Source organism: Pocillopora damicornis, chromosome 5 (assembly GCF_964200805.1).
Source record: "Pocillopora damicornis chromosome 5, jaPocDami1.2, whole genome shotgun sequence".
Taxonomy (NCBI): domain Eukaryota; kingdom Metazoa; phylum Cnidaria; class Anthozoa; order Scleractinia; family Pocilloporidae; genus Pocillopora; species Pocillopora damicornis.
Genome location: NC_142674.1, coordinates 6,787,168 through 6,812,339, shown reverse-complemented (window position 1 = coordinate 6,812,339; position 25,172 = coordinate 6,787,168). Strand labels below are relative to the sequence as shown.

Here is a 25,172-nt window from a genome sequence, read left to right as displayed (position 1 = left end):
TCAAGAAGGTCCAACAACAAAGTTGATGCTATAATAATTGCATGGAAATGAACTTTACGTCTAATTCAAGAACGTTTCCTAGAAAGAGCAATACAATGAAGTCATCTTTTCCGAGAAAAGCGGATGTGAACAAATACGAAGAAAAATCCAGAAATGCTGACAGAAGAAGCTACATAGGAATATCAAGTTTCCAGCAATGACCAAATGACGTATGCAATCAGTCTGTGCACGTGAGCTTCTGGATTAAGATCACATGAAGCTATCGCATCATTGGTTGGTGCAAAAATAGAGATTAACTACTGCGGGAAAATTTCCATCTCACGTGGTTTTGACACGTAATTTCCAAATCTAAAACGATGACACTGCAGATTTTAAACTATATAGTCTTCGACGAGAACAGCACCCAGCACCCAGCACCCAGCACGAGAAAAGCGAAGAATGGATTGTGGATTGGTTTTGGTCGGTCGTTTTCTGGGCTTTCTTCTCCTGTTCGTCCAATTGGGGTTCCTGACAGCTTTTCCTGTTTGGTACAGGGATGATAAACATCTAATATCCTTAGTACTGTTGTTTTTTCCTTCCTTGATTTACTATGGGATTTGTCTGGCTACTGGTGGAGAACTCCGTAAAGTTTTCCTCACGTGGGGTCTCTACATTAGTTGCGGTTTGATCCCTTACATCGCCATCATTTTTGCGTTGTGCGGAGACGTACTCGACAAGGACAATTTCCTCAGCCCGACCTGTTTGAAAGTGATCCTGTGCATCACGCCTGTTGCCTTTCTCATTCTGGTGAATACAGCGAGCGATTTGGGTGAACACGAAGACTACAAAACCCTGGCCTGGACGTTGTCAGTCGTGATAACAATAGATCTTGTCGATAGCGTCGAGATGTTGGATATTGTGCTCGAGGAGAGAGAGAACAGTCACGGAATCCCAAAAGAATTGGGATATACGATGATAGCAGCGGCGTGCGTAAGCTTTCTGTTGACTCTACTACAAATTGCGGAGAATAAACTTCACAAGGGGACCGTTTCTCCTGACAAAGGATCGAAAAATGAACTCAACGATCGCAAGGGAACCGTCTCTCTTCGCGACAAAGTGGCTATTCTCGCAAATCTTTTGCAGATTGTATTCGTGAATTTGCCTTTCATGGCAATGCGACTGGTTGTAATTGTCAAGTACAACAAAGACAATAATGAGTCCATCTTCATCACAAAGAATGTGATCGCCATCTTTCTCTCCGCGGTGCAGATCTACTGGATCCAAAAGAACTAATTCTAGACTTCTCTTTGGAAAGTATTAATTCCGCTCCAAACATTGTACTCTCTGTTTTTGAAAGTGTAACGAGTTTGTATTTTTAAACTCTTAATCCTTGTTCTAACAGTTAATAAAAACAATTATGTAGAAAAAGCTTCGGTGTTGTTCTTACACTCTCATCATCTGTCGACCAAAACAGTTACAGTCATAGCTGTTAGATTAAATTGATCACATTATGCAAGCTGAACGTCATTTACTAAGTAAAGAAACCCCAAAATTTTCGAGATCGATTTTAGAGAGCTCGTTGTAAATTATTTTCATAATGACGCACGTTTCGTTATCTTTCAGCTAGATCCTTCTAACCATCAGCTACCTTTCGAGGGACTTCTGAAACTGGCTATAAGCAAACAAATTCCTTAGAAAAACAAGCCTATTGCAGCTTTGACAAATTTATTGGATATGTTATAGTGAGAGAAGAAAACATTAGAAAATGAAGTTCAAGAGAATAAAAGAGGAAACCGCAAATGAACTTTATCTAAATACTCTAAGAAGAACGAACTTGAAGTAATCAAAGATGGCTTCCTCGTCATGACCCAGTGGTGTTTGGGGAATCCCCTAATCACTGTTATGCAAAATTTTTCCTAGAAACTCCACGTGTCACCTGGGTAGGTTTCTCCGAAATGGCTCATTTGACAGGTCAAGATTTTCAGCGAATTAATTTCTCTCGCAAAAATCTCATTATTTCAAAATTTTTAGACTTTGTTTTTAAGAGTTAAAAACAACAACAACAACAACAAAAACAGAAACAAAAACAAAAAGCAAAAACAAAAAACAAAAATAAAAGCAAATAAACAAACAAACAGAATCGCTGATTAAAGAAGCTACATAGCAATATATAGACTCCAGCAGAGATTATGTATGGAATCAGTCTGTGCATGTTCGGGTAATTCCCTTCTGCATCACTTGATCAGGATTGATGTGACGTTACCTCATTCGCTACTAGCTAGGTTCTTCTTACAAATATACGGTATCAATTCCTATTGCATTAGCCAGCACAATTTGTTTCTTCCAATTTAAGACAGCTTTCACAAATACAATTATGGCTTCGTTTTTAACATGGCTCGGACGATTGGCTTTTGTCGGTCTGATGACTACACAGTGCTTAATTATTTTTACCTGCTTATCTCGCGAAGTATGAAGGCAGTTCCCATTGGTATCTCACGACCATTTTCTTTGGCCCAGCAGTTTTTGTTTGGATTCTTCGTCTACTTTTCAAAGCGCTGCACCTTGGCTGCCTGTTGCTTGTTTGTTGTACTTGACAATTAAAAAATCTATCTTTAACCCAAGTAAGAAAATATCAAAAGACAAAAGTTAGGGAAAAGGAAAACTGGAGTTTTGAAGAGGATGCTCATTAGGATCCGATTGATTTACATTTTGTTTCGAGCAATATCAAACAAAATTTTTCAGGTTTTTAAACACCTAAATGTCTTAAAGCACCCCACCCATTATTTATAAAAACTTGTATTATTTTGTTTATCATATAAACACAATAGCCCTTTACTGACAAGAATAGTCGGCTTTATTAATGAATAAAAATAAAGGAATCGTCAATTTCCCTTAAAAAAAACGGACAGTGGGATGGCGCTAGAGGCTCAAGATAGAAAAATACATTGAATTATGAATGTTAACAGAATTATGGACTAAATTTTCAATTTGCAAAATTTTCATTCAACGACTTCGTCCTTACTGAAAGAAGGAATATTTTTGGTAAACGGCAGATCGGCCATATGGCAAATCTTCCAGTAGCCGATTTTCGCTCTCGGCCGCGAGAAATGCTGTTATTAAAGCCACTGAATACGTAACGTTTGGTTTTTCTTTTCGTGTATTGGTTTTTTTTATCTTCTAGGAAAGTTTGAACGTCACCATCTATAAGTGTTACTGATTTTTCAGTGTTAGCTGCCATAATCCGAGAAAATTCCCACAAACTACCTTGGATTGAGAATGGCGAAGGTTTCGCCGTTCATTCATCTAACCTGACCGAGGGGTGCGAAAGGCGATTGACGTGTCAGCAGCTGATTAGCGATATCAAATACACTTGAGAAAATATGGTATTTATTCGCGTGTGTTGTTACGGCGTTTCTCGGGGCTGGAAATCCTTGTATAACATCGTAGTTTGTATGGATTTTGTACAAAAAAAAAAAAAAATGGGGGAAAAGGAAAACTGGAGTTTTGAAGAGAATGCTCATCTGGGATCCGGTTGATTTACATTTTGCTTCGAGCAATATCAAACAAAAACTTTCAGGTTTTTAAAACACTTAAATGACTTAGAGCACCCCACCAATTATTTATAAAATCATGTATTATTTTGTTTATCATATAAACATAAAAGACTATACTGACAAGAAAAGCCGACTTTATTCATGACTGAAAATAAAGGAATGGACACTTCCCCAATAAAAATCGCACAGTGGGTTGGCGCTAAGGCTCAGGATGGAAATATTTGTTGAATCATGATTACAAAAACAATCATGGACGTAAATTTAAATTTACAAAATTCTCATTCATCTTTACCAACAGAAGAAATCTTTCAGGTAAACGGCCACATCGGCCTGTGGCAAAATCTTCCAATTGCCGATTTTCGCTCTCGGCGGTGAGAAATGCTGTTGTTAAAGCTACTTAATACTTACATTTCGGTTTTTTTCGTATACTGGTTTTCTTTCCCTTCTAGGAAAGTTTTAACATAACTGTCTGTAAGTGATACGGATTTTTCACTTTTAGCTGCCATAATCCGAGAAAATTTCCACAAACTACTTCTCAAGCCATCCCGTCTACTCTTTTAATTACTTAATATACTTAATCAAGGCGCCATTTTTTTGCCCTCACCTCAAAATCGATATGATAAATTCTACTTAATTTTAGTTGTGGAGTATTAGCACATAGAAAACTATACCTCTTGTTGTTACCCAAAGTAAATATGAAACCAGGTACAAACTTAAGTCGGCTTCCTCTTTTTTTATGTAATTGACGCCAAATTGATTTCTACAACGACATTGGACATGTATGATTAACCGTTCTACGCTACCGCGCAGAAAATATTTATGCAATTTCGATGAAAAGAATCGGTGGCCTTAATTTTCAAATGAACCTTCTCGCCCTGCGGGAGGAGCTCAAAATCGAAAAAAAATATCATACTCAAAATGTTTCAAAAACGGGGGGAAACGGAAAGACAAGGTATAAATTTTTATTATATCCATTTTGGATGCAATAAATCACTCGTGTTCCTTGAAATCTGACTGGCTCCCATTGGTGCAATTTGTTTACCGATAGCACCTTTTATCTCTAAATCGCATCTATTTCTCAGCCAACGAGGAAGCTTTATTTTAATAAATAGTTAGGGATAGTTATCAGATTCGGATGACCCAGACCAAAACAAAACAGTAACTAATCAGATTCACGTTCATGTGACATCTTACTGAGGCAACAATAATACATTCATCTTGGCGTCCGAAGGCCGAACCACACTAAGTGTACTAAACCGAGTGTTTTCCGTCTGAAAGTTGTGATTGTAGCCAAAATTGTACAAATGGAAAGGTACAATTTCAAACCCATATTAGAATTGAAAAATATAATAGCTTCTTCTTCTTTTTTCTATCGTGTACTGAAATGAGAGGGTTGCTTTGAATGAAAGCTCCTCGAGACAAGTAAGAAGTTGGAAAATCTATACTGCTATGGCCGCATCCACTCCCTCCTCTTCCATTTCTGATTTGGTCAATGAAAGGCTTCTCTCCTCCTCTCCGCGATGTTCCTTGCCGCAATGGAATGCCAAGCCTTAAGATGGATTATGAAAGCGCTAATTGAAACCTAATCTGGACCAGGAATACGCAAGTCAAGAGAAAATGTACAAACAGAATGGTTAACCAGCTATTGAGTCTATTACAGCAGAGTGAAGAAACATATGTCTCCAACAAGAAACAATAATACTCAAATTCAAGGAGTTCATCAAGGAACACCAACAGAGAATGAAAACTTTCTATAGGTACAAATTGTCTTAGCCCTAATGCAAGAAAATTTGCAGAGTAAAGACTTCGAAGTCCAAGCTGGTGTAGAAGCAGATCTACTAATTTGTCCCAAAACAAGCGAAGGAGGGATCAGAAACACTCAGCACACAGATCGTGTTGAAATACTCATGGACCCTGCTGATCAGGTTAGGAGTTTGGAGAGGAGTGATAAACAAGATGGACGTTTCCAGGAAAAGTTTTTTCAGCGAAAGTACTAGGTACTTATAGAATGGAAGTAAAGATAAATGGACAGAAACTCTTCAGGAGTCCGTTCTCATTTCTAGTAAAAGTACGAGAGTTAAAGCTGGCATTGCAGTGAACAGTAAAGGTGTTATTGCCGTGGCTGATTTGGATGGTCTCTATATCCTGGTCTTTGATGACACAGGAATGTTTGTGCGACTTGGTTGTCCTGGACACATAGATGTAAGTTTGAAGAACTAGTGACGTCACATTCCTCAACGATGACGAGATTCTGGTGGTAGATGAATGTAATCACCGAATAACAGCAGTGGAACGTACAGACAGGGAACTTTGTAAAAAGCTTTAGAAAGCAGGGAAGTGGAGATGGAGAGTTTAAGATACCTACAAGTGTTTGTATCTCAAGTGATGGACGTTTTATCGTTGTAGCGGAGTATGAGAACAGCAGAATTCAGGTGTTTACAGTGGATGGTGAACCTGTGTTTAAGTTTGGAGACAGCGGCCCAGAAGGTTGGATCATCCGCTCGTTTGCATTTGTTACGCGGACAAATTCATCGTAACTGACCTCGAAAATAACTGTGTGAAAGTGATTGACGAGAGAGGAGGACAGTTTTTGTAGAAGTTTGGAGAAAAAGGAAACGTTAATGGACAGATGAATCAGCCGTATGGCTTATGTGTTGAAAAACATGACAACGTTTTCTTATGTGAGGGTGATCACATTCAACAGTTTACATTGGAAGGAACTTTTACTGGAAAGAAAAGTACTAATATTCAATTTGGATGGCTCTGGAGTATTACCACAATGCTTGATAATCGGATTTTGGTCATAGACTTCAAAGGGAAAGAAGTTTACATTCTGAAATTAATGCCCATTTTTGAAAGTAACATTCAGTTCTTCGTAAACAAACCTTTTGCAAATATCTTTAAGTTTTATTATTTTATTAATTTACGGAAACTTGTGACATGGCATGTGTCGCAAGAGAATGCGAAAGAAAATTGCTAGAATCAGCAATTTGCCTTCTAATTTTTTCGGGAGAGTTCAAAGAGTTATTGATTCATCACTTAGGCAATGTGATTGTTTATGTTGTAAATTAATTATAGAAATAGGACCGAGTAGAGTCCAACACGGTCTGTAATCATACGAGTGATTGACGAAGTTGGACGACAGCGCAAAGCGAGAGTCCGATTTGTCTATAACGGGTTTGAGAAAGCAATTAGACATCGGTTATACGTTTTCATCAAAATACGAACCGTCAAATCGTCAAAATGCACAACAACAGCGAGTGCTCATGACACGCACTGTCCACTTACACAGACACGACATGTTAACTGGTCTATTCAACTGTCCAATTAAAAGCATGATGCATACACTGTCCTATTGGTGCTCAAATCAATCACGTTCAATAATTTTGTTATAGTTCTGATTAACCACAAAATAGATTTCAGATGAGATCAAGCATTTTAACCGTGTAAAGACCTACATGGACAGGGGTGTTGTGAGGGCAAAAAAATACATTTGTGCAAAATAACTGTACAATGGCACTGATTAGTGTAAATTGTTATGCGTGGATACGTATTCAGTAAGGATAGATATAGACTAAACGGAACATAATTTGCCTGCTAGTGGATACAATTTTATAGTATCTCACACTCGTGAGAGATATTGTCGACACTCAAGGATAAATTCGTATTAACCCGCGGCCAAGTAATGCCTTCTCAGGGTTGTCAAAAAGATAACTAACCGGACTGGTCTGAAAGTGGTTCTTTGCATTACACCTTTGTTTTTTCGGTTTTAGAGAATCGCATACAGCCAGAAAACTAGACGAATCTCAAGAGTACCAACAGTTGTCCGTTCAGTTGTCTATCGATCTTTTCGGTGGAGTTGTTATCTTGAGCATTGTAACCGACGGCAAGGAAAATAGTCTCGGAATTTCGAAAGAGTTTGGGACAAGATTGATCGCCATGGCTTCCTTGAGTTTTCTGTTGACCCTGTTACAAAATGGTGGAAACAACCTCGGCAACATTGATAGATGCGTTTCGCGTAGTGAAAAAGCGGTTATTGCGCCTTATACACAATCAAAACAGAAGTATTGTATAAATTGTGCTGACGAGGCAAAAAGGTTTCATTCATCGCCTTACGGCCTGTTTGTGACACCACAACATTTGTCAATCTTCAATCGGTTCGTCACCTCTAAATATGTTCACGACGAAGATTACGAACCCAACGATATAGCACGTCCAGACAGCAAATATAATAACCCGTAATTTCTTGTCGCACATGATGTAAAGCCATAAACCAACTGTAGGTATGTACAGGACAACCAATCCATAGAAACTATCTTTGTGTTTGTATTCTGCAGGATACGAAGCCAGCGAGGAGGCCTGGAGGCCTACTAAGACGAAGGAAAGGAGTCTGCCAACGTAGACTAAGCATGAGGCCATCTCTACGATAAGTGTTTCTTCAAGAAGGTCCAATAACAAAGTTAATGCTATAATAATTGCATGGAAATGAACTTTGCGTCTAACTGAAGAACGTTTCCTAGGAAGAGCAATACAATGAAATAATCTTTTCCGAGAAAAGCGGATGTGAACAAATACGAAGAAAAAGCCAGAAGCGCTGATAGAAGAAGCTACATAGGAATGTCAAGTTTCTAGCAGTGACCAAATTACGTATGCAATCAGTCTGCAAGTGAGCTTCTGGAAAAAGATCACATGAAGCTATTGCAGTATTGGTTAGTGCAAAAATAGAAGTTACCTATTACGGGAAGATTTCCATCTCACGTGGTTTTGACATGTAATTTCCAAATTTAAAACGATGACACTGCAGATTTTAAACTATATAGCCTTCGACGAGAACAGCACCGTTTTAAAGAGAAAAGCAAAGCATGGATTGTGGATTGGTTTTGGTCGGTCGTTTTTTTGCCGTTCTTCTTCTGTGCGTCCAATGTGGGTTCCTGACAGCTTTTCCTGTCTGTTACAGGGATGATAAACGTCTAGTATCCTTGCTACTTTTGTCTTTTCCTGCCCTGATTTACTATGGGATTTGTCTGGCTACTAGTGGAGAACTCCGTAAAGTTTTCCGTACGTGGGGTCTCTACATTATTTTCGGTTTGATCCCTTACATCGCAATCATTTTTGCGTTGTGCGGAGACGTACTCAACAAGGACAGTTTTCTCAGCCCGACCTGTTTGAAAGTGATCCTGTGCATCACGCCTGCTGCCTTTCTCATTCTGGTGAATACAGCGGGCGATTTGGGCAAATAGGAAGACTACAAAACCCTGGCCTTGACGCTGTCAGTCGTGATAACATTAGATCTTGTCGATAGCGTCGAGATGTTGGATATTGTGCTCGATGAAAGGGGGAACAGTGACGGAATCCCAAAAGAGTGTGGATATGCAATGATAGCAGCGGTGTGCTTGAGCTTTCTGTTGACTTTGCTGCAAATTGCACACATAGGAACCGTCTCTCTTCGCAAAGAAGTGGCGATTTTCGCATATGTTTTGCAGATATTTTTCGTGAATTTGCCTTTCATGGCAATGCGCGTAGTTGTAGTTAAAAACAACAAAAAAGATAATAATGAGTCCATCTTCATAACAAAGAATCTGATCTCCATCTTTCTCTCCGCGATGCAGATCTATTGGATCTGGAAGAGCTAATTTGAGACTTCTTTTTGCAAAGTATTATTTATTTTGCCGCTCTATTTGTACTTTTAGAAGTTCTTAAAACTAATAAAAACAGTTATGCAGTAAAGGCTTTAGTGTTGTTGTTAGACTCTCATCGGATCTGTCAATCAAAAAAGTTTATATTCGATATGCAAGCTGAACGTCGTTCACTAAGCAAAGATACCCCCCAAAACTTCCAATATTTGACAGAAGTCGTTGAAAATTATTTTTATAATGTCGCACGTTTTGTTATCTTTCACCTAGATTCTTCTAGGTGATTTCTTTTCAGGGAATCCCTTGAAACTGACTATCAGCAAACAAATTCCTCAGAAAACTAAGCTTAGTGCGGCTTTAACAAATTTGTGCGAAATGTTATAGTGAGGGAAAATATTAGAAAATGAAGTTCAAAAGAATAAAAGAAAAAACTACAAATGAAATTTATATAAATATCCTAAAAAGAACGAATTTGAAGTAGTCAAAGATGGCTTCATCATCATGACGTATCCATGGAAATAAATGGTGTGTGAGGATTCCCCTAGTCATCTTTATGTAACTTTTTTTCTTAGAAACTCCATATGTCACCTGGTTAGGTTTCTCGGAAATTGTTCATTTGACAGCTTCAGATTTTCAGCGAATTGATTCTTCTTGCAAAATTCTCGTTAATTCAAAATCTTTAGACTCCTTTTTGTAATTGAGAGTACAAACAAAGCAAAAACAAAAACCAAAAAACAAAAACAGAAAAACAAAAAAACAAAAACGAAAAAACAAAAACAAAAAAACAAAAACAGAGCCGCAGATTAAAGTGCCGGTAACATTTTTTTGCGTAAATATTTAGCATATCAAATATACAAACCAATTCCGATAGAAGAAAAGTTAAAAAAAAACCTTCATTATAAATTACGTATTTGCGTTATTAAAATACGATGAAAGCTGTAATTTGTTGGATTTTCATACGATAAGAAAAGCGCAAATAAAGGCAGGTGGAAAGACAAGGAGTATGAGTACATCTCAAGCGCGTGAAGTAAACAATAATAAGGAGTTCACCATTCTTCGCTCGCGAAATATCAGCCGAAAAGAAAGTTGAACAATCGTGTACGGTGGGGAAACAGGCCCCTTAATTAGCATTCTTTTCAACTGAATTCATTGGTTATCTTCCTCTTATTTGACTAGTGGTATGTGTTCGTAACAGCAGTCTTCGAAACCGATAGGGAGCATAAGGCCGACGACATTGAGGAGTAAAATCTCTTCGATGTCGACGATCGAAACGCGTCCATTTTGGCCATACAGCTACATTCTTTGGAAAGAAGTGTATAGAAATATCTGGTATATGTGTATTACTCTTGTAGCTAATATCATTTGGCGCTCCAGCCACGCAATACGTTCGTCCTTTCTTCCAGACTTTTTTTCTCTACCATAGTTGCCGACTTGTTTTCGCAGTTTTGGACGTCACAGCTGTGTAACATGATCGTTTTGGCCGCCAAATCGTACTTTCAATGCACAAAAAAATGGTCAAGGAGAACTCGCTTGGCGCTGAGGTCGATTATTTCTATTTTCAAATACAGCTATCAACCAGAAAATGCAAAAAAAAAAAATTCGTGTCACAGGCACTTTAAAGAAGCTACAAAGGAATATCAAGTCGCCAGCAGTGACCAAATTATGTATGCAATCAGTCTGTGCATGTGAGCTTCCCGAATATTCGGGTAATTCCCTTTTGCATCATTTGATCAAGATCGCTGTGACGCTACCTCATTCGCTGCTAAGTGTTTCTTACAAATATACGGTATTAATTGCTACTGCAGTAGTCAGCACAATTTGCTTCTTCCAGTTTCAGACAGCTTTCATACATATAATTATGACTTCGTTTTTAATATGTCTCGGGCGATTCGCTTTCTTCGGTCTGATAATTACACAGTGCATTTTTCTATCTGCCTATCTCAAAAAGTATGACGGCGAATCCAATTGGTATCTCACGATCATTTTCTTTGGCCCAGCAGTTATTTTTTGGATTCTTCTTCTAATTTTCAAAGCGCAGTACTTTTGCTGCCTCTTTCGAATTTGGGGTCTGTATATTGTGGCTTTGGTTGTAAACATCGCAATGGTATTTGGAAAAGTCGGAGATAAAATCGACAAGAATGAGTTTTTAGGACCAAAGGTATTGAAAATGATTCTGTGCATTACACCACTTCTACTATTACTGTTGCTAAACACAGGCGATCTCGATGATTCAGAGGAAAATGAGGAAGAAAGAGAGATTGTTTCTAAGTTTTGTTTTCCCGTGGCCGTCGATCTGTTCGATGGAATCGAGATGATAAATATTGTGTTAGAAGAAAGAGAGCACGACTTTGGAATACCTAAAGCTTTCAGTACAGCAATGATCGTGTTCGCTTGCCTCAGCATGTTGGTATCTCCTTGGCATATGGCGGAAAAAAAAGTCACCAAAGATGGAGCGAAAATTCGTTTCCGTACTGCATTGTGCCGCAATATTGTTCAAATAGCTTTCGTAAATCTACCATTCTTGGTTACTCGCGCGGTGGTGTTTATTAAGTTTGGCAAAGACGAGTCGACCTTCATTGCCAAGAATGGCATAGCAATAGTATGTTCCATTTTGGAAATTCGTAATCTACGCCGTTTACGTCGGGTTGGACGAGGAGAGAAAGTAGTTTAGAAAAAGTACATTTTGCAGCTCCTCGATTTCATGTTAAGATCTCAAAATGCACCTTTATTTAGTATTGTATTACATTTTGCAAGCAACAAATTCCCATTTTAATTAGTTTGTTTTTTCGGTTCTACAAACTGTACATGAAGGTTATAATTAATCTTTTCATGTGACTCAAATATATCTTATAGCGATCAGTGTACTATGCTATATCTAGTCGTATATATGTGACAGAAAGAATTTTTGAACTCTAGGGCTTTTGAATTGAACTGAGTGGCAACTAATTTTTGCCTTAATTTTCATTTTTCCTCGTGAAAAATGGAATTATATTCTACATGTATCAGCCACGAATAGAACAGTGAATTAAAAATGAGAATAAATTCACATTTTTTTCAAAGAAGTTTTGTGTGGTTGACTCTTTTTAAGGGAACTGAAAGTCTTGTGTTAGTTGATGGACACTATCATTAATTTTCATCAAAGGAATTTCGAAAGAGTTTGAGACAAGATTGATCCCATATTATCATGGCTTCCTTGAGTTTTCTGTTGACCCTGTTACAAATGGTGGACAACGACCACGGCAACATTGATGGAAGCGTTTCGTTTTTCGTGAAAAAGCGGTGATTGTAGGAAACGTTTTACTGATTGTACTGGTGATTTTGCCACATTATGCGTCTGATAGTTTTATGAAATACAACAAAGACGAATCTATTTTCATTGCAAAGAATGGAATCGCCACCTTTATATCTGCCTTACAGATTTACTGAATTAAGAACCAAGAGTGAATTACTATTGTGGCATAGACTCGTCTGCAGAGTGATATTCTTTTTCCTTCAATTTACTAACATTTTACAATGAAAAGTGTGCGCTTGAAAACTATAAAATTAAGCCGTATCTTACAGTTTTCAGAATTTGTTCATACGCTAAATGATTAAATTCAATGGATAAAATAGCTCTGACGAGATCTATGACTCTATCACCTGTGTATCATGTGACGTAATTTGCATTGATGAAAATGTATCCTGAGTTCAGCAGTCTGGTATTGGCTCCTCTACTATGAAATTGTAATTAAACTGAAACTAGATAATATTGTAGCCTTATGTCAGCGAAAAATGTGAAGCTTTAATTTGGATCGAAGGCACTCTCTGAGTCTAAATTAAACCTGTCCCAGTTCTTATCAGTACTTTTGCAGGTTTTTTTTTTTTTGGCTTTCTTTGTTACGAAGAAACATTGGTGAAAAATTGCCCAAATCTTAAAGTAAAGCAGTAGTTGTTAACTACATGGAATTGACCTTTGTTTGATTTCTTTTAGTAATCATTCGTCGTTGTTGTTGCTACGATGGGGGAATCTTCTAGGGAATTTATTTCCCGATAGCTGATGAATTGAACATCGTTCTCAGGTGAAGTCCCATGGGACATCTTCTTTCTTCCGTCGTCTGGAACAAAGAGGACCCTGGGGACAAGCTCGCGACACACGAATTTATAAGGCGATTTAGAAATATTAACCGGGTTGATGAGGTTAATCGGCCACCGTAAAGAGTTTAAAAGCTGACGTTTCAAACGTCAATAACTGCAAGTTATGCAGTAAACGACATTGGTGTGGAGGTCCACGTGAATTGATCATGATGGATCTCTTGGGTCCCGACATTTTCTCTGCGTCATGAATGAAAGGAAAATTATGTATCGTGAGGGAGCGCATTGAAAAAAGTTGCCTATGGTTTTGTCACGTTTGAATAAAATTAGTGAATCGTTTTGAAGTAATTTAAAGTTAGTAAGAACACTTCTTTGGCTTTTCTAGTCATCAAAATTTCAATTGAAGGCAACGATCTATGCTTTAGCGTTTGCCACAAACCTACAGATTCAAATATATAGTCACCTAATGTATTCACCTTCGCACCCATCACACGTCAAGAATTCCATACCCTTTTAAAAGTTTTTCAGACTTCGTCGTTCATGTAGTGACTACTCTGATTTTTCCGAAAACTCAGAGGCAATGTTCCAGTTTTTCGATAAACTTAGCTATCCTGTTTCTTTCGCTCAAGTGGACCACTACCACGCCCAAAAAATTGATCGACAATCAGCACTACCAAAGGCTCAGAAGGAAAATGGTGATCGCATTCAATTCACTCTCACATTTCACCTCACAACCACGCAGTTAAATCCATCGTTCCGCACATGGGGGTCTCTACATTGCATTCGGTTTGATCCCTTACATCGCCATCATTTTGGCGTTGCGCGGAGACCTACTCGACAAGAAGCGCTTCCTGACCTGTTTGAAAGTAATCCTGTGCAACGCACCCGTTGCCTTCTCATTCTGGCGAATAAAGTGAGCGATTTGGGTAAACACAAAGACTACGAAACCCTAGCCTGGACGCTGTTTGGGTACGTGATGAGCGGCGGCGTGCGTGAGCTTTCTGTTGACTTTGCTGTAAATCGCGAAGAATAAACTCCACAAGAGAACTGTTTCTCTTCACAAAGGAAGAAATTGATCTTCATCTTTCTCTCCGCGATGCAGATCTACTGGATCCGAAAGAGATAATTTGAGAATGTGAAATGAACTGATCCGAGACGTATACAATTTGGAATTGTAGCTAAGGAAAGGAAACTGAAACTCTTTAAAAAAGATGTATTTCGACGATCATCGACAGCCGTTTGTTCAGTTTCACAGATACTAGAGACTCGCCGTGACCAAAAATTTAAAATATTCCGAAACTGAAAGGACGATGACACCTTAATTAAAAAAAGATATCCTTCGGTTTATTCGAATCATCATCAGCTACAAGAAAAAAGAAAAAAAAAGGTTTTAGAATTGTAAATGTAGAAATTGCCTACCTCGTTCATGATCTTTCACGGACCGAAATGAAATACTGTGAATAAAATTAAGGAATGACACTCCGATTTAGCTGCAGGCGGCTTCGCCTCACACACAATTGAAACAGAAGTATTGTACAAAATAGTGCTGACGAGGCAAGAGGGTCTCATTCATCAGTTTAGGGCCTGTTTGTAATACTGCAACATTTGTGTTTGTGAGAAGATTTCTCTTTGCGATTTCTCTTTGTGAGAAGATTTCTCTTTGTGAGAAGATTTCTCTTTGCGAAATATTATTATTTTGGCCCTCTAAACAGTGTAGTTTCTGACTTTCTGTTTTTAAAATGAAACGAGTTGGTATTTGTTCTAACAGTTATTAAACACAATTATGCAGAAAAAGCTTCGGTGTTTTGTTAGACTCCGATGATCTGTCAGACCAAGTTGATCATCTTATGCAAGCTGAACGTCATTCACTAAGCAAAGAAACTCCCCCCAAAAAATATCCAAGATTTAAGAGAAGTCGTTGGAAATTATTTTCATAATGTCGCACGTTTTTTTGTTCTTCATCAAGATCCTTCTAATTATCAGACAGCTTTTCGGGGAATTCCCTGAAACTGACTATCAGCAAACCAATTCCTCGGAAAAATAAGCCTGGTGCAGCTTTGAAAAATTTGTGGGAAGTGTTACAGTGAGAGAAAATATTAGAAAATGAAGTTGAAGAGAATAAAAGAGGAAACTCCAAATGAAATTTATATCGATCAAACATGGCTTCATCGTAATGACATAATCCATGAAAGTGAGTGGTGTTCGGGGAATCCCCTAATCATTGTTATGCGACATTTTTCTTAGAAACTCCATATGTCACCTGGCAAGGTTTCTCGGAAATGGTTATTTTGACAGGTTCAGATTTTCAGCGAATTAATTTTTCTAGAAAAAACCTCCTTAGTTTAAAATCTTTAGAGTTTTTTTTTTATTGAGAGTGAAAAAAAATAATAAAATGAAATAAATAACAATTATAAAGAAACAGAACTGCAGATTAAAGAAGTTACGTAGGAATATCAAGTCCCCAGCAGTGACCAAATTACTTATGCAATCAGTCTTTGCATGTGACCTTCTGAAATATTCGGGTAATTCCCTTTAGCATCATTTGATCAAGATCGTTGTGGCGTTATTTCATTCGCTGCTTAATTTTTCATGCAAATATACGGTATCAATTCCTATTGCATTAGTCGGTACAATTTGCCTCTTCCAGTTTCAGACAGCTTTCATACATAAAATAATGGCTTCGTTTATAATACGGCTTGGACGATTGGCTTTCTTTTGTCTGATGACTACACAGAGCATGTTTTTATCTGCTTACCTCGGGAAGTATGAAGGCACATCCAATTGGTATTTTATGGCCTTTTCCTTTGGCCCAGCAGTTTTTGTTTGGGTTCTTCTTCTAATTTTCAAAGCGCTGTACCTTGGTTGCCTCTTTCGAATTTGGGGCCTGTATATTATGGCTTTGGTTGTAAACATCGCAATGGTATTTGGAAAAGTCGGAGATAGAATCGACAAGACCGAGTTTTTAGGACCAAATGTATTGAAGATGGTTCTGTGCATTACACCACTTCTGCTACTACTGTTGCTAAACACAGGCGATCTCGATGATTCAGACGACGAAGAAAGAGAGATTGTTTCCAAGTTGTGTTTTCCCATGGCCGTCGATCTGTTCGATGGAATCGAGATGATAGATATCGTGTTAGAAGAAAGAGAGCACGAGTTTGGAATACCCAAAGCTTTCAGTACAGCAATGATCGTGTTAGCTTGCCTCAGTATATTGGAATCTCCTTGGCAAATGGTAGAAATCAAACTTACCGAAGAGGGGCCGGAAATTCGTATCCGTACCGCATTATGCCGCAATATTGTTCAAATAGCTTTCGTAAATCTACCATTCTTGGTTATTCGTGCGGTGGTGTTCTTTATGTTTGGCAAAGACGAGTTGATCTTCATTGCCAAGAATGGCATAGCAATAGTACTTTCCATTTTGGAAATTCGTAATCTACTCCGTTTACATCGGGCCAAACAAGAAGACCGAGTAGCTTAGAATAGGTATATTTTTGTAGCTCCTCGATTTCATGTTAAGATCTCAAAATGCACTTTTATTTTTATATCACATTTTGCAAGCAACAAATTGCCACTTTAATTAGTCCCCTGTAACCTAATAGAAGTAGACTGTTTTTCATTTCCTCTACAGTTTTACTTTTTCGGCTGTGCAAACTGTACATAAAGCTAAAAATTAATTTTTTAATGTATCTCAGATATATCTTATACAATTCCCATTTTATTCAGTCTCCTGTACTCTGATACGAGTAGCCTATTTTTATTTCCTTTAATAACAGTTTTATTTTCTCGGTTCTGCAAACTGTACAGAAAGCTTACAGTTACTTTTTTCATGTATCTCAAATATATCTTATGGAGATAAATTTATTGTGTTGTATCCAGTCGTAGGCATGTGATAGAAAGAATGTTTGAACTTAAGGGCTTGTGAATTGCGCAGACCTGGAAGCTAATTTTTGTATCAGGTGTACCTAGATGACTTTGCCTCAATTTTTTTTCTCCTCGTGAATAATGGAACTATATTCTCTACATGTATCAGCCACGAATAGGACAGTGAATTAAACATGTGAATAAATTCACATTTCTTCAAAGAAAATCTGTGGGGCTCACTCTTTTCAAGAGAACTTGAAGTCTTGTATCAGTTGATGAACAATATCATTAATCTATTTCTAAGAAAAACTATCTTTGTCACGAAAAATATGAGAATACAAAAGAAAAACAATGTAGGGAAAAGGAAAACTGGAGTTTTGAAGGGAATGCTCATAAGGGATCCGGTTGATTTACATTTTGTTTTGAGCAATATCAGACAAAATTTCAAGTTCAAGTTTTAAAGCACCATGACTTGGAGCACCGCGCTTATTATTTATAAAGAAGTTTCTCTTAAAAAGGTGATGAGGTGTGGAAGATTAACAGCCTATCCCAAGATATGCGTTCTACAGCTTCTTTAATTAAATTTATCACAGCTGAGACATGGCATTAACCTGAGGACATTTAGATTTTATTTATTTTACTAGTTGTATTAGCTAAACAGAATTATATGTTTTACTTGTAAATTATGCCGATGGAATTTTTAACTTTGTTTAAATAATGTTTTCAACCAATCAATCAATTTACAACTCCTGAGAGACAACTTTTTTCTGAGAGCCTGAAGGTTCACTAGCTAACCACTTCAGCTGGCTCATGTATTCAACCCTTCGAGAGATATTTGAAGCATTTTAAGTAACCCAGAAGTGGTCAGGCTTTCTGAAAACTCAGCGGGGCTCAGAACGTAAAGAAGATAGCAAATCTGTTTCCTGTGAAAGGCTTTGGCGGGAGCGAAAGTGGAGGGGAAAGGGGCCGTTGTTTTATGTAAACATACATAGAAGGTGCCAATGTCACCATTCTCCCCTCCCTCTCCCTGTATTGTTTACGTAAAGTGACATTATAAACCGCAAATCAGGCACACTCACGCGATTATGTTAAAAAAAACAAATTTTAATTTAATCAGACTCCGACGAACGGCTAAAGGATCAACAAACTAGAAAAATACACAACTTTGCGAAGGAGCTTAAAGTTGTCGAATATGTGATCGCGCTTTTGATTCAAGTCTTTCCTGGTTCTTACACTTCCCAACTAACCCTTACAACACTGAAAAATCTCCAAAATCCTATGATTGATCAAAATGCCATTTTTGGCAATGAAAATTGACGCATCTCTCTTGAACTTAAAGAACAGAGCCAAACGAAGGCCTAAAAACTCACAATTACTGAGTAAAATCTGAAGGGTGATACGGATGAAGGCCGTGTATTTGTAAATAGACCGAAATCCTGTTCTCCTCTAATTGAAAATTCGAAAGCACAAAACTTATGCAAACGAAGGCAATGATAGCTGCCTCAAAGCGCTTAGGAATGCTAAGTTCATTTCCCTCCAGAAAAACTTGCAGCATTTAAATTCCGTCGAAGAGATCTAATGTTATTTGGAAGGCCAGTTTTAATAAGAACTCTCTGTCTTTACTTTTCGTTTCATATGTGTTAAGCAACAGCAACAAAAGGAGCGGAGTTAGGCAAAGGGTCATCGTCAAGACATCTGGTCCATAGAACAAATCCAAAACGAGTCAAGTTCTATCTTAAATCCAAGACTAATATTAAGAAGAGAGTATTAGATAAAAATGAAATCATTTAAAGATATTTGCTTCTAATGAAACGCTCACGATAATTATTTCAAATTTTTCCATGGTTTTCCCAGAAAGATTGTCAAGTTTATACCGATTACTGGGCGATTCTATGTAAAATTCTGCTCAATAATCGTCACAACCACAACATTTACCGATTGAACATACCTCGAAAAGGCCAAGGCAAATGACAATAGCATTTTTAGCGATAAAAATAGAGGCATCTTTTTCATAGCCCCGCCATAGATACATGCGAAGCCCCAAAAACACACAATTAACACAGATGATCTGTAGGGCTGTTCGCAAACCTTCTCTACATCTATGCCGAAGTCCCCACCAATCGGAACTCCTTAACTTTATCTCAACCAGTTGCAATGGGGAGAGGATAAAACTGATACAGACAAAAGCGAGTATGGCTTTTTCAAAGGACTTTCGAACGCCATGGCTGACTTCATTTTCTTCGATGATAACTTCCAGCATTTCAACTCCATCGAAGAGATCCAGAGCCATTCGTAGGGATATCTGCCAGATTTGATCTCTGTAGCTGTTGGAATCTGTTCCAGTACTCAAAAGCAACAACAGAATCACTGGGGCAAGGCAAAGTGTCATCTTTAGATTGTTTGGACCGAAGAATTTCGCTTTGTCGAGCTTATCTTCAATCGGTTTGTCGCCTCCAAATATGATAAGGATGAAGATCACGAAACCTAAGATATAGCATATCCAGACAACAAATAACCATGGTAAATGTTTGTCGTCCCACATGATATAAAGCCAAAGACACATTGCGGGACCGTACAGGAGGACTAGTCCATAGAAATCATCTTCGCTTTCGTACTCGGCAGGATACGAAGCTAGCGAGTAGGCCTGGAGGCCTAACAAGCCAAAGAAAAGGAATCGCCCAACGCGGACCAACCAAGAGGCCATAATAAAGATAATCTTTTAAGGCACTTTAACGATGAGTTTCGCCTTCAGAAGCTCCTATAACAAAGTTACTGCTGTTGCATCGAAATAAACTTTTTCATAAGCATAATTCAAGAACGTTGTTTCTAAGAAAGCGTAAGACGATGAAGTAATCTTTTCCGAGAAAAGCGGATGTGAACAAATACAAATAAAAAACCTGATAGCTTTCGGTAAGTGACGTAATAAGAGCAACTGTCGAGTTAAGCGACTCCCCTGAATTACATAAGATACAAAATTTGTATCTAATCATGGCTGCCTTTCCATCGTTTTTGATTGTTTAAGGAATTCAAATTCAAACTTTTTAGCCTTCCACTCGAGAAAAAACAAAATTTCCGTTCTTTATATGAATTGAACGATTTAATTTGAAGAATTCTAGAAAAAATCTCTCGTGTCGCAAAGGACAAGAATTTTAAAAAAACATTCTGAAAAATAAACTTTTGCCTTTGAACACTAACTTTTAGTTGAATATGAACTCCCCAAAAACAACATTGAAGTTTTGTGCGTAATCTTTCGCAGTTCGAATCAATAGTTTACCGTGCCTTCTTAATAGTTCTTGGCAGGCAAAGTCAAAAGTGTAAGTTTGTAAGTGATTTCATAATTCGTATACAAGTCTAAAGACTAAATTTATTGATTATCACCCACTGAGATGGCTGTCTTTTTAGTTTCTGGGTCATCATGTTAAAATTAAATATTTGAACACTGTTAGAAACACAGTCCTTAATGTACGTCACCGTGGTTTAGTGATCGCTTTGGGTGACGCTGTTTAATAATTTCCATGATTACACATTCAGTTGCAGATCAAGAGTCTGATATAGTCTTAATTTCTCGACAGATATGAAATCATATATCTTATGTTACAGTAAATTTAAACCTTAAAAAGTAGTAAAAGAGTACAAAGTAGCAAAACTTGTAAGATTTTTTTTAAAACTTACAACGCTACCTTGTATTTGACCTCGGCTCTAGAAGCGCCGCACATATTAATTATGCATGAGATATCACTTAAGTCACAACCATAAAACAGGAGCAGGAATGTCTACCATCATACAGCGATACAATAGTAAACAATTACTCCAATAACAATAATTAATGATAACTAAATAATGTCTTAGCAGTTTTCACAAAGTTGTCTCTAAACCGATTTCGCTATGTGTAAATATTGACAACAAACACTGCTTGCCATTTTAGACCACTCTCAGTCCAAAACAACTTTTACATAACTCAGACCAAAATCTAACGGAATGTGATGCACAATGTGCATTAATTTCCAAAATGGACAAAACTATTGATATGATATTCTTTGCAATAAAGATAGACTCATTTCTGCGGTACTCAGCGTACACCACTAAGCGAATGATCAAGAAGACGAAATTAACCAAAGCTATCTCTACCAAATTGCGAAGAACTGTCGCTCGGAAGCGAATCTTTGTGTCATCTCTTGATAGCTTGTTCTCGAACAATTTCCAAAGTGACAAAAGTAGACTGAGAGATGCCACTGTAACCATGACTATTCCGAAACTTTCAGGAATTGTTTTGAGGCTTGAAGTTGCACTTGTCAGGTTGGTTTCTTTTATTATAGTATTTGTACACGAGCAATTCGCACTCCCGTGTCTTTTGTCTTCCAAGACGATATCTATCATATCCACAACGTCGAAGAGATCGATGGCCATTTGGTAGGAAAGCTTAGACACTAGATCTTTGCGCTCATCAGAGCGATCTAGATCGTCAGCATTGTGTAGCAACAACAGCAACAGAGGAGGTGTAACGCACAGAACTCCCTTCAGGACATAAGGGCCAAGGAATTTATTGCTGTCAAGTTTGTCTCCGATTGTTCCAAATAAGATTCCAATGTTTACGACGAGGGTAAAAACATATAAAACCCAGACATAGAACAACCGACTAAGTTTCGCCTTCGTGCAGATGAAAGCAAGCCACACGATCGCTGTTATAGCAAATAAAATACCTTGAACTATCGGTGCCCCAACTGCATCCTCGTCATAATCGACGGAATAAGCGACTAAAAATCCCCCTTGGGTGAGCAGGAGAAGAACAAATGCCAAACGGCCTGCGAACATCCAACGCGACGCCATCATTAGAAATTGACAACCTTCGCAGCGAAACGTGTTTACTCATCAAAGAAGGCTCCTATAGCGACTGGCCAATAAGGAAGCGCCAAATCGCAATGCGTCACGCAAGTTTGATATAATTTAATTCAGTCATAAGTATTTTCCCAGCGTCGAGGATCGAGGATGTCTGCGTGTAAAGAAAGGTTGATATAAACATGCAGGGACGAGATGGGGGTAATTACATTGTATATCAGAGACCGACATACTCTTGCTGATAGCATAAGTAGATGAATATATTAAAATTCTTCAACAAAACTTTTTTTTTTTTGCAAAGATGTAATCCAGATGTAAATAAACTGAAATGGACTTTCCCGGAAGAGCTGAAGCTTTTTCTGGAAATATTATTTTTCCGTGAAAAAGTTCATATATATCGATATCAGTGATGTAGTGTTTTGGGGGGTTTCCCCACCATTTCGGATTCACTGAGTCTGAAATGAAAACGTCACGCTCTCCATTCACTGATTTTCACCCTTTTTTTCGGAGATGCTCTGTAAGCGATTTACCAAAACTGATTTGGCAACTCTCTACTCTTACTGTCATTAATGAGCGTGCTCACAGAGCAATTAAAATTTTTACAGATTTTCCCCATCACGAATGTCTTCGACCTTTCATTTTCAGATTGAGAATATCAGCTTACGAAGACCCCAGGATACCACGCACGTATGCTGTTCATCATTATGATAGGGTAGCTACTGAATGAAACAGAGAATATATATATAATCCCAAAACGTTTATCTATAAACATATTGTAACAAATTGTCCTCATCTAGGTAAGAAAAAATAAATAACAACAATAACGAACAACAAATTAGTGCATTTTCCTCAACTAACGTCAAATTTCAAGCATGTCGGACGACAAAATATCAACCCAAAACTCTCCTTTCAACTTATATGGAATGCAGATACTTTAATTTTTCATTTATTTCAAAGCCATTAACTAAAAATTAATCAGTTTATCAAATTATGGAACTCACGAGGTCTTTATTGTAAATTTTAATTTGGCGGTAGAAAATCGATCAGGCCATGATGAAATCAATGCTGGGACAATAAGCTGAAATAATGTCCACTCTAAAATTATGTTGGCAGTATCATCACAACTAAAGAAGTAGTCTCGCACGTCTTCAGTGCACGCTGAATCCCACCGTAGTTTCAGCTTAAGTATAATCAATAGCGTTCCGTTCAAAAGAGAAGAACTGGAAGATGGCAAATAATTAAAAAAAAGGATACTGCAGATATTCTCTATTTCTTCTTGCAGAATGCATATAAGTTCTTGAAGTAGGCGGGAATATCTTTTTTCTAGTTTAAACCACCAGCCAGAATACTTCCAAATATAATCATAGACAGCGAATCAACATACCATGTTATCTAAAGTGAACAACAGTAGTAAAACTGAATCACAATAATTGATTTTTTTACCATTATGGACTATGAAAGTTTGTAATCATCACATTATGTTATACCAAAATAATGTCTGAACGGCGCCGGGAAGTGTGTTCTCTACACTTATTAATTCTTATAACATAATTGTGATTCGGTTAAATTATCATCTGCAAGTTATAAATCGTTTCAGTTGCCCTTTGAACTCTCTGAGTCGCGCAGAACATTTTCGCCATTCCACTTTACATAGACTTACAAACGTGGTTGAATGCGATTGACAAAGAGCGTGAATTTCCAAAATTGAAAAAATTATTGCGATGAAATTCTTGGCTATAAAAACAAAGTCGTCTTGGCCGTACATAAAAAAAACCACTCCACGGATGATCAAGAAAAAGAAATTGACGAATATCACCTCTAGAACGTTGCGTGCAACTGCTGTTCGAAATTGAATCCCCGTGTCATTCGTGGATAGCTTGTTTTCAGCCCATTGCCATATAGACAACATGAGACTGAAACATGCAACTCCTATCATCACTCTACCGAATACTGGAGGTATTGCAAGGCTTTTGTTCAATTCCGAGGTTAATATACCTGTGGAGTTGAGTGTGAAGCTTGGTAGAGTCTCCTTAAGGGTTTTGTTTAATGTGGCTATAACATCTGCTGGTAGGCTCCGAGCTTCATTCACACGTCCTATGTCATCCAAAACAATGTCAATCATGTCAATAACATCGAACAGATCGATGGCCATTTGAAAAGACAGCTTGAACACTAAATCTTTACGTCCTTGAGATCGATCCAGGTCATCTGCATTGTGTAGCAACAGTAATAACAGAGGAGGCGTGAGGCATAGAATTCCCTTTAAGAGACCCAAGCTTGGGAACTTCTTGGTGCCAAGTTTGTCTCCAACCAATCCAAAAATGATCCCGATGTTCACTATCAAGGCAGCAATGTAGAGACTCCAGACTAATAACAGCCAACGAAGTGTGGCTTTCTCAAAACGTAACAGCAAAGACCACGCACCAAGTGCTGGGAGGAAAACTGTTAATAAACTGTACCATTTAGAATTTTCATACTCGCCAGGGTAGCAAGCGAGGAATATTGCTTGAATTACCAAGATAACGCCAAATGCAATCCGTCCTGCGTTCTTCAGTGTCAATTCAAACGGACAACGAGCCATAATCAGAGAGATCGAAAGGCTAGGAGGTTTGTAAGCAAAACGTTCTGACTGCTATAAATATAGAGCTGACCTTTCAAATCTGAAAAGTTTTCTAGCGAATTAGCAAGCGCCACATCCTTTTCCATCATGCAAAAATAACTCATAAGGGACTTTCCCGAATCGGTTAATCAGCCTTGAAGCTTTTCCTAGAAAACAGGAAGTGGTTGTTTTCATTTCCGGGAATTGTCTTGATTGACATCATAGTTTTATAAGTTTATCATATTCAAGGTTACTCTGACAGTCAACACTGGAATCATTTGCAATCGTCCTTGCAACTAAGGCCAACATCATTTGTGATGAAGTAACTTAAATTTCTTTTCTTCGCATATATTCACGAATTATATTGTTGCCTCACATCGCACTCCGTGACATACACATAATCTCGTGCGGCCTTTCTCGGGAAAGCTCTCTCCGTTTTCTTACGTTTACCAGCATTCCAAAGTATGTAGCTGTCAGTTATCTTTTTTTCCAGTAGGATCGTTTCGTTGAAGTTCGAAAAGAAAAATTCGTAGATGGCTGTTTTTGATTTTTCTTTTTTTGCAGCCAACCAAGCAGAGAAATTAAAATTAAAGTGAATTCATCACAAGATTACGTGACTAAATACGCATATATTTC

General features: G+C 37.8%; 7 protein-coding genes and 1 pseudogene across 7 annotated transcripts; 4 read left to right on the top strand and 4 right to left on the bottom strand.

Moving 5' to 3' along the window:
• Window positions 1-308: 308 nt before the first annotated feature.
• LOC149044896 (uncharacterized) lies at window positions 309-1,407 on the top strand. Its single transcript, XM_089206870.1, has one exon. The coding sequence runs from the start codon at window positions 439-441 to the stop codon at window positions 1,270-1,272; it is 834 nt and encodes a 277-aa protein (XP_089062996.1). The 5' UTR covers window positions 309-438; the 3' UTR covers window positions 1,273-1,407.
• A 6,732-nt stretch (window positions 1,408-8,139) lies between these two features.
• On the top strand, window positions 8,140-9,260 carry LOC149044895 (uncharacterized; annotated as a pseudogene).
• Window positions 9,261-11,024: 1,764 nt separating this feature from the next.
• On the top strand, window positions 11,025-11,837 carry LOC149044894 (uncharacterized). The gene has a single exon (XM_089206872.1). It carries the CDS (start codon window positions 11,025-11,027, stop codon window positions 11,835-11,837), a length of 813 nt encoding a protein of 270 aa, XP_089062998.1.
• Window positions 11,838-15,619: 3,782 nt separating this feature from the next.
• LOC113673500 (uncharacterized) lies at window positions 15,620-17,784 on the top strand. The gene has a single exon (XM_027189921.2). It carries the CDS (start codon window positions 15,912-15,914, stop codon window positions 16,716-16,718), a length of 807 nt encoding a protein of 268 aa, XP_027045722.2. The 5' UTR covers window positions 15,620-15,911; the 3' UTR covers window positions 16,719-17,784.
• Window positions 17,785-18,184: 400 nt separating this feature from the next.
• Window positions 18,185-18,821, bottom strand: LOC149044893 (uncharacterized; the record flags this gene model as incomplete). The annotated part of the gene is made up of 2 exons (XM_089207895.1): window positions 18,185-18,547; window positions 18,660-18,821. Coding segments are annotated over 2 exons (366 nt in total), but the record flags the coding sequence as incomplete, so codon positions are not given.
• Window positions 18,185-19,805, bottom strand: LOC149044892 (uncharacterized). Its single transcript, XM_089206874.1, has one exon. The coding sequence runs from the start codon at window positions 19,803-19,805 to the stop codon at window positions 19,008-19,010; it is 798 nt and encodes a 265-aa protein (XP_089063000.1). The 3' UTR covers window positions 18,185-19,007.
• Window positions 19,806-20,554: 749 nt separating this feature from the next.
• LOC149044891 (uncharacterized) lies at window positions 20,555-22,699 on the bottom strand. The gene has a single exon (XM_089206868.1). It carries the CDS (start codon window positions 21,929-21,931, stop codon window positions 21,023-21,025), a length of 909 nt encoding a protein of 302 aa, XP_089062994.1. The 5' UTR covers window positions 21,932-22,699; the 3' UTR covers window positions 20,555-21,022.
• A 150-nt stretch (window positions 22,700-22,849) lies between these two features.
• On the bottom strand, window positions 22,850-24,936 carry LOC113673637 (uncharacterized). Its single transcript, XM_089206861.1, has one exon. The coding sequence runs from the start codon at window positions 24,516-24,518 to the stop codon at window positions 23,508-23,510; it is 1,011 nt and encodes a 336-aa protein (XP_089062987.1). The 5' UTR covers window positions 24,519-24,936; the 3' UTR covers window positions 22,850-23,507.
• Window positions 24,937-25,172: the final 236 nt, after the last annotated feature.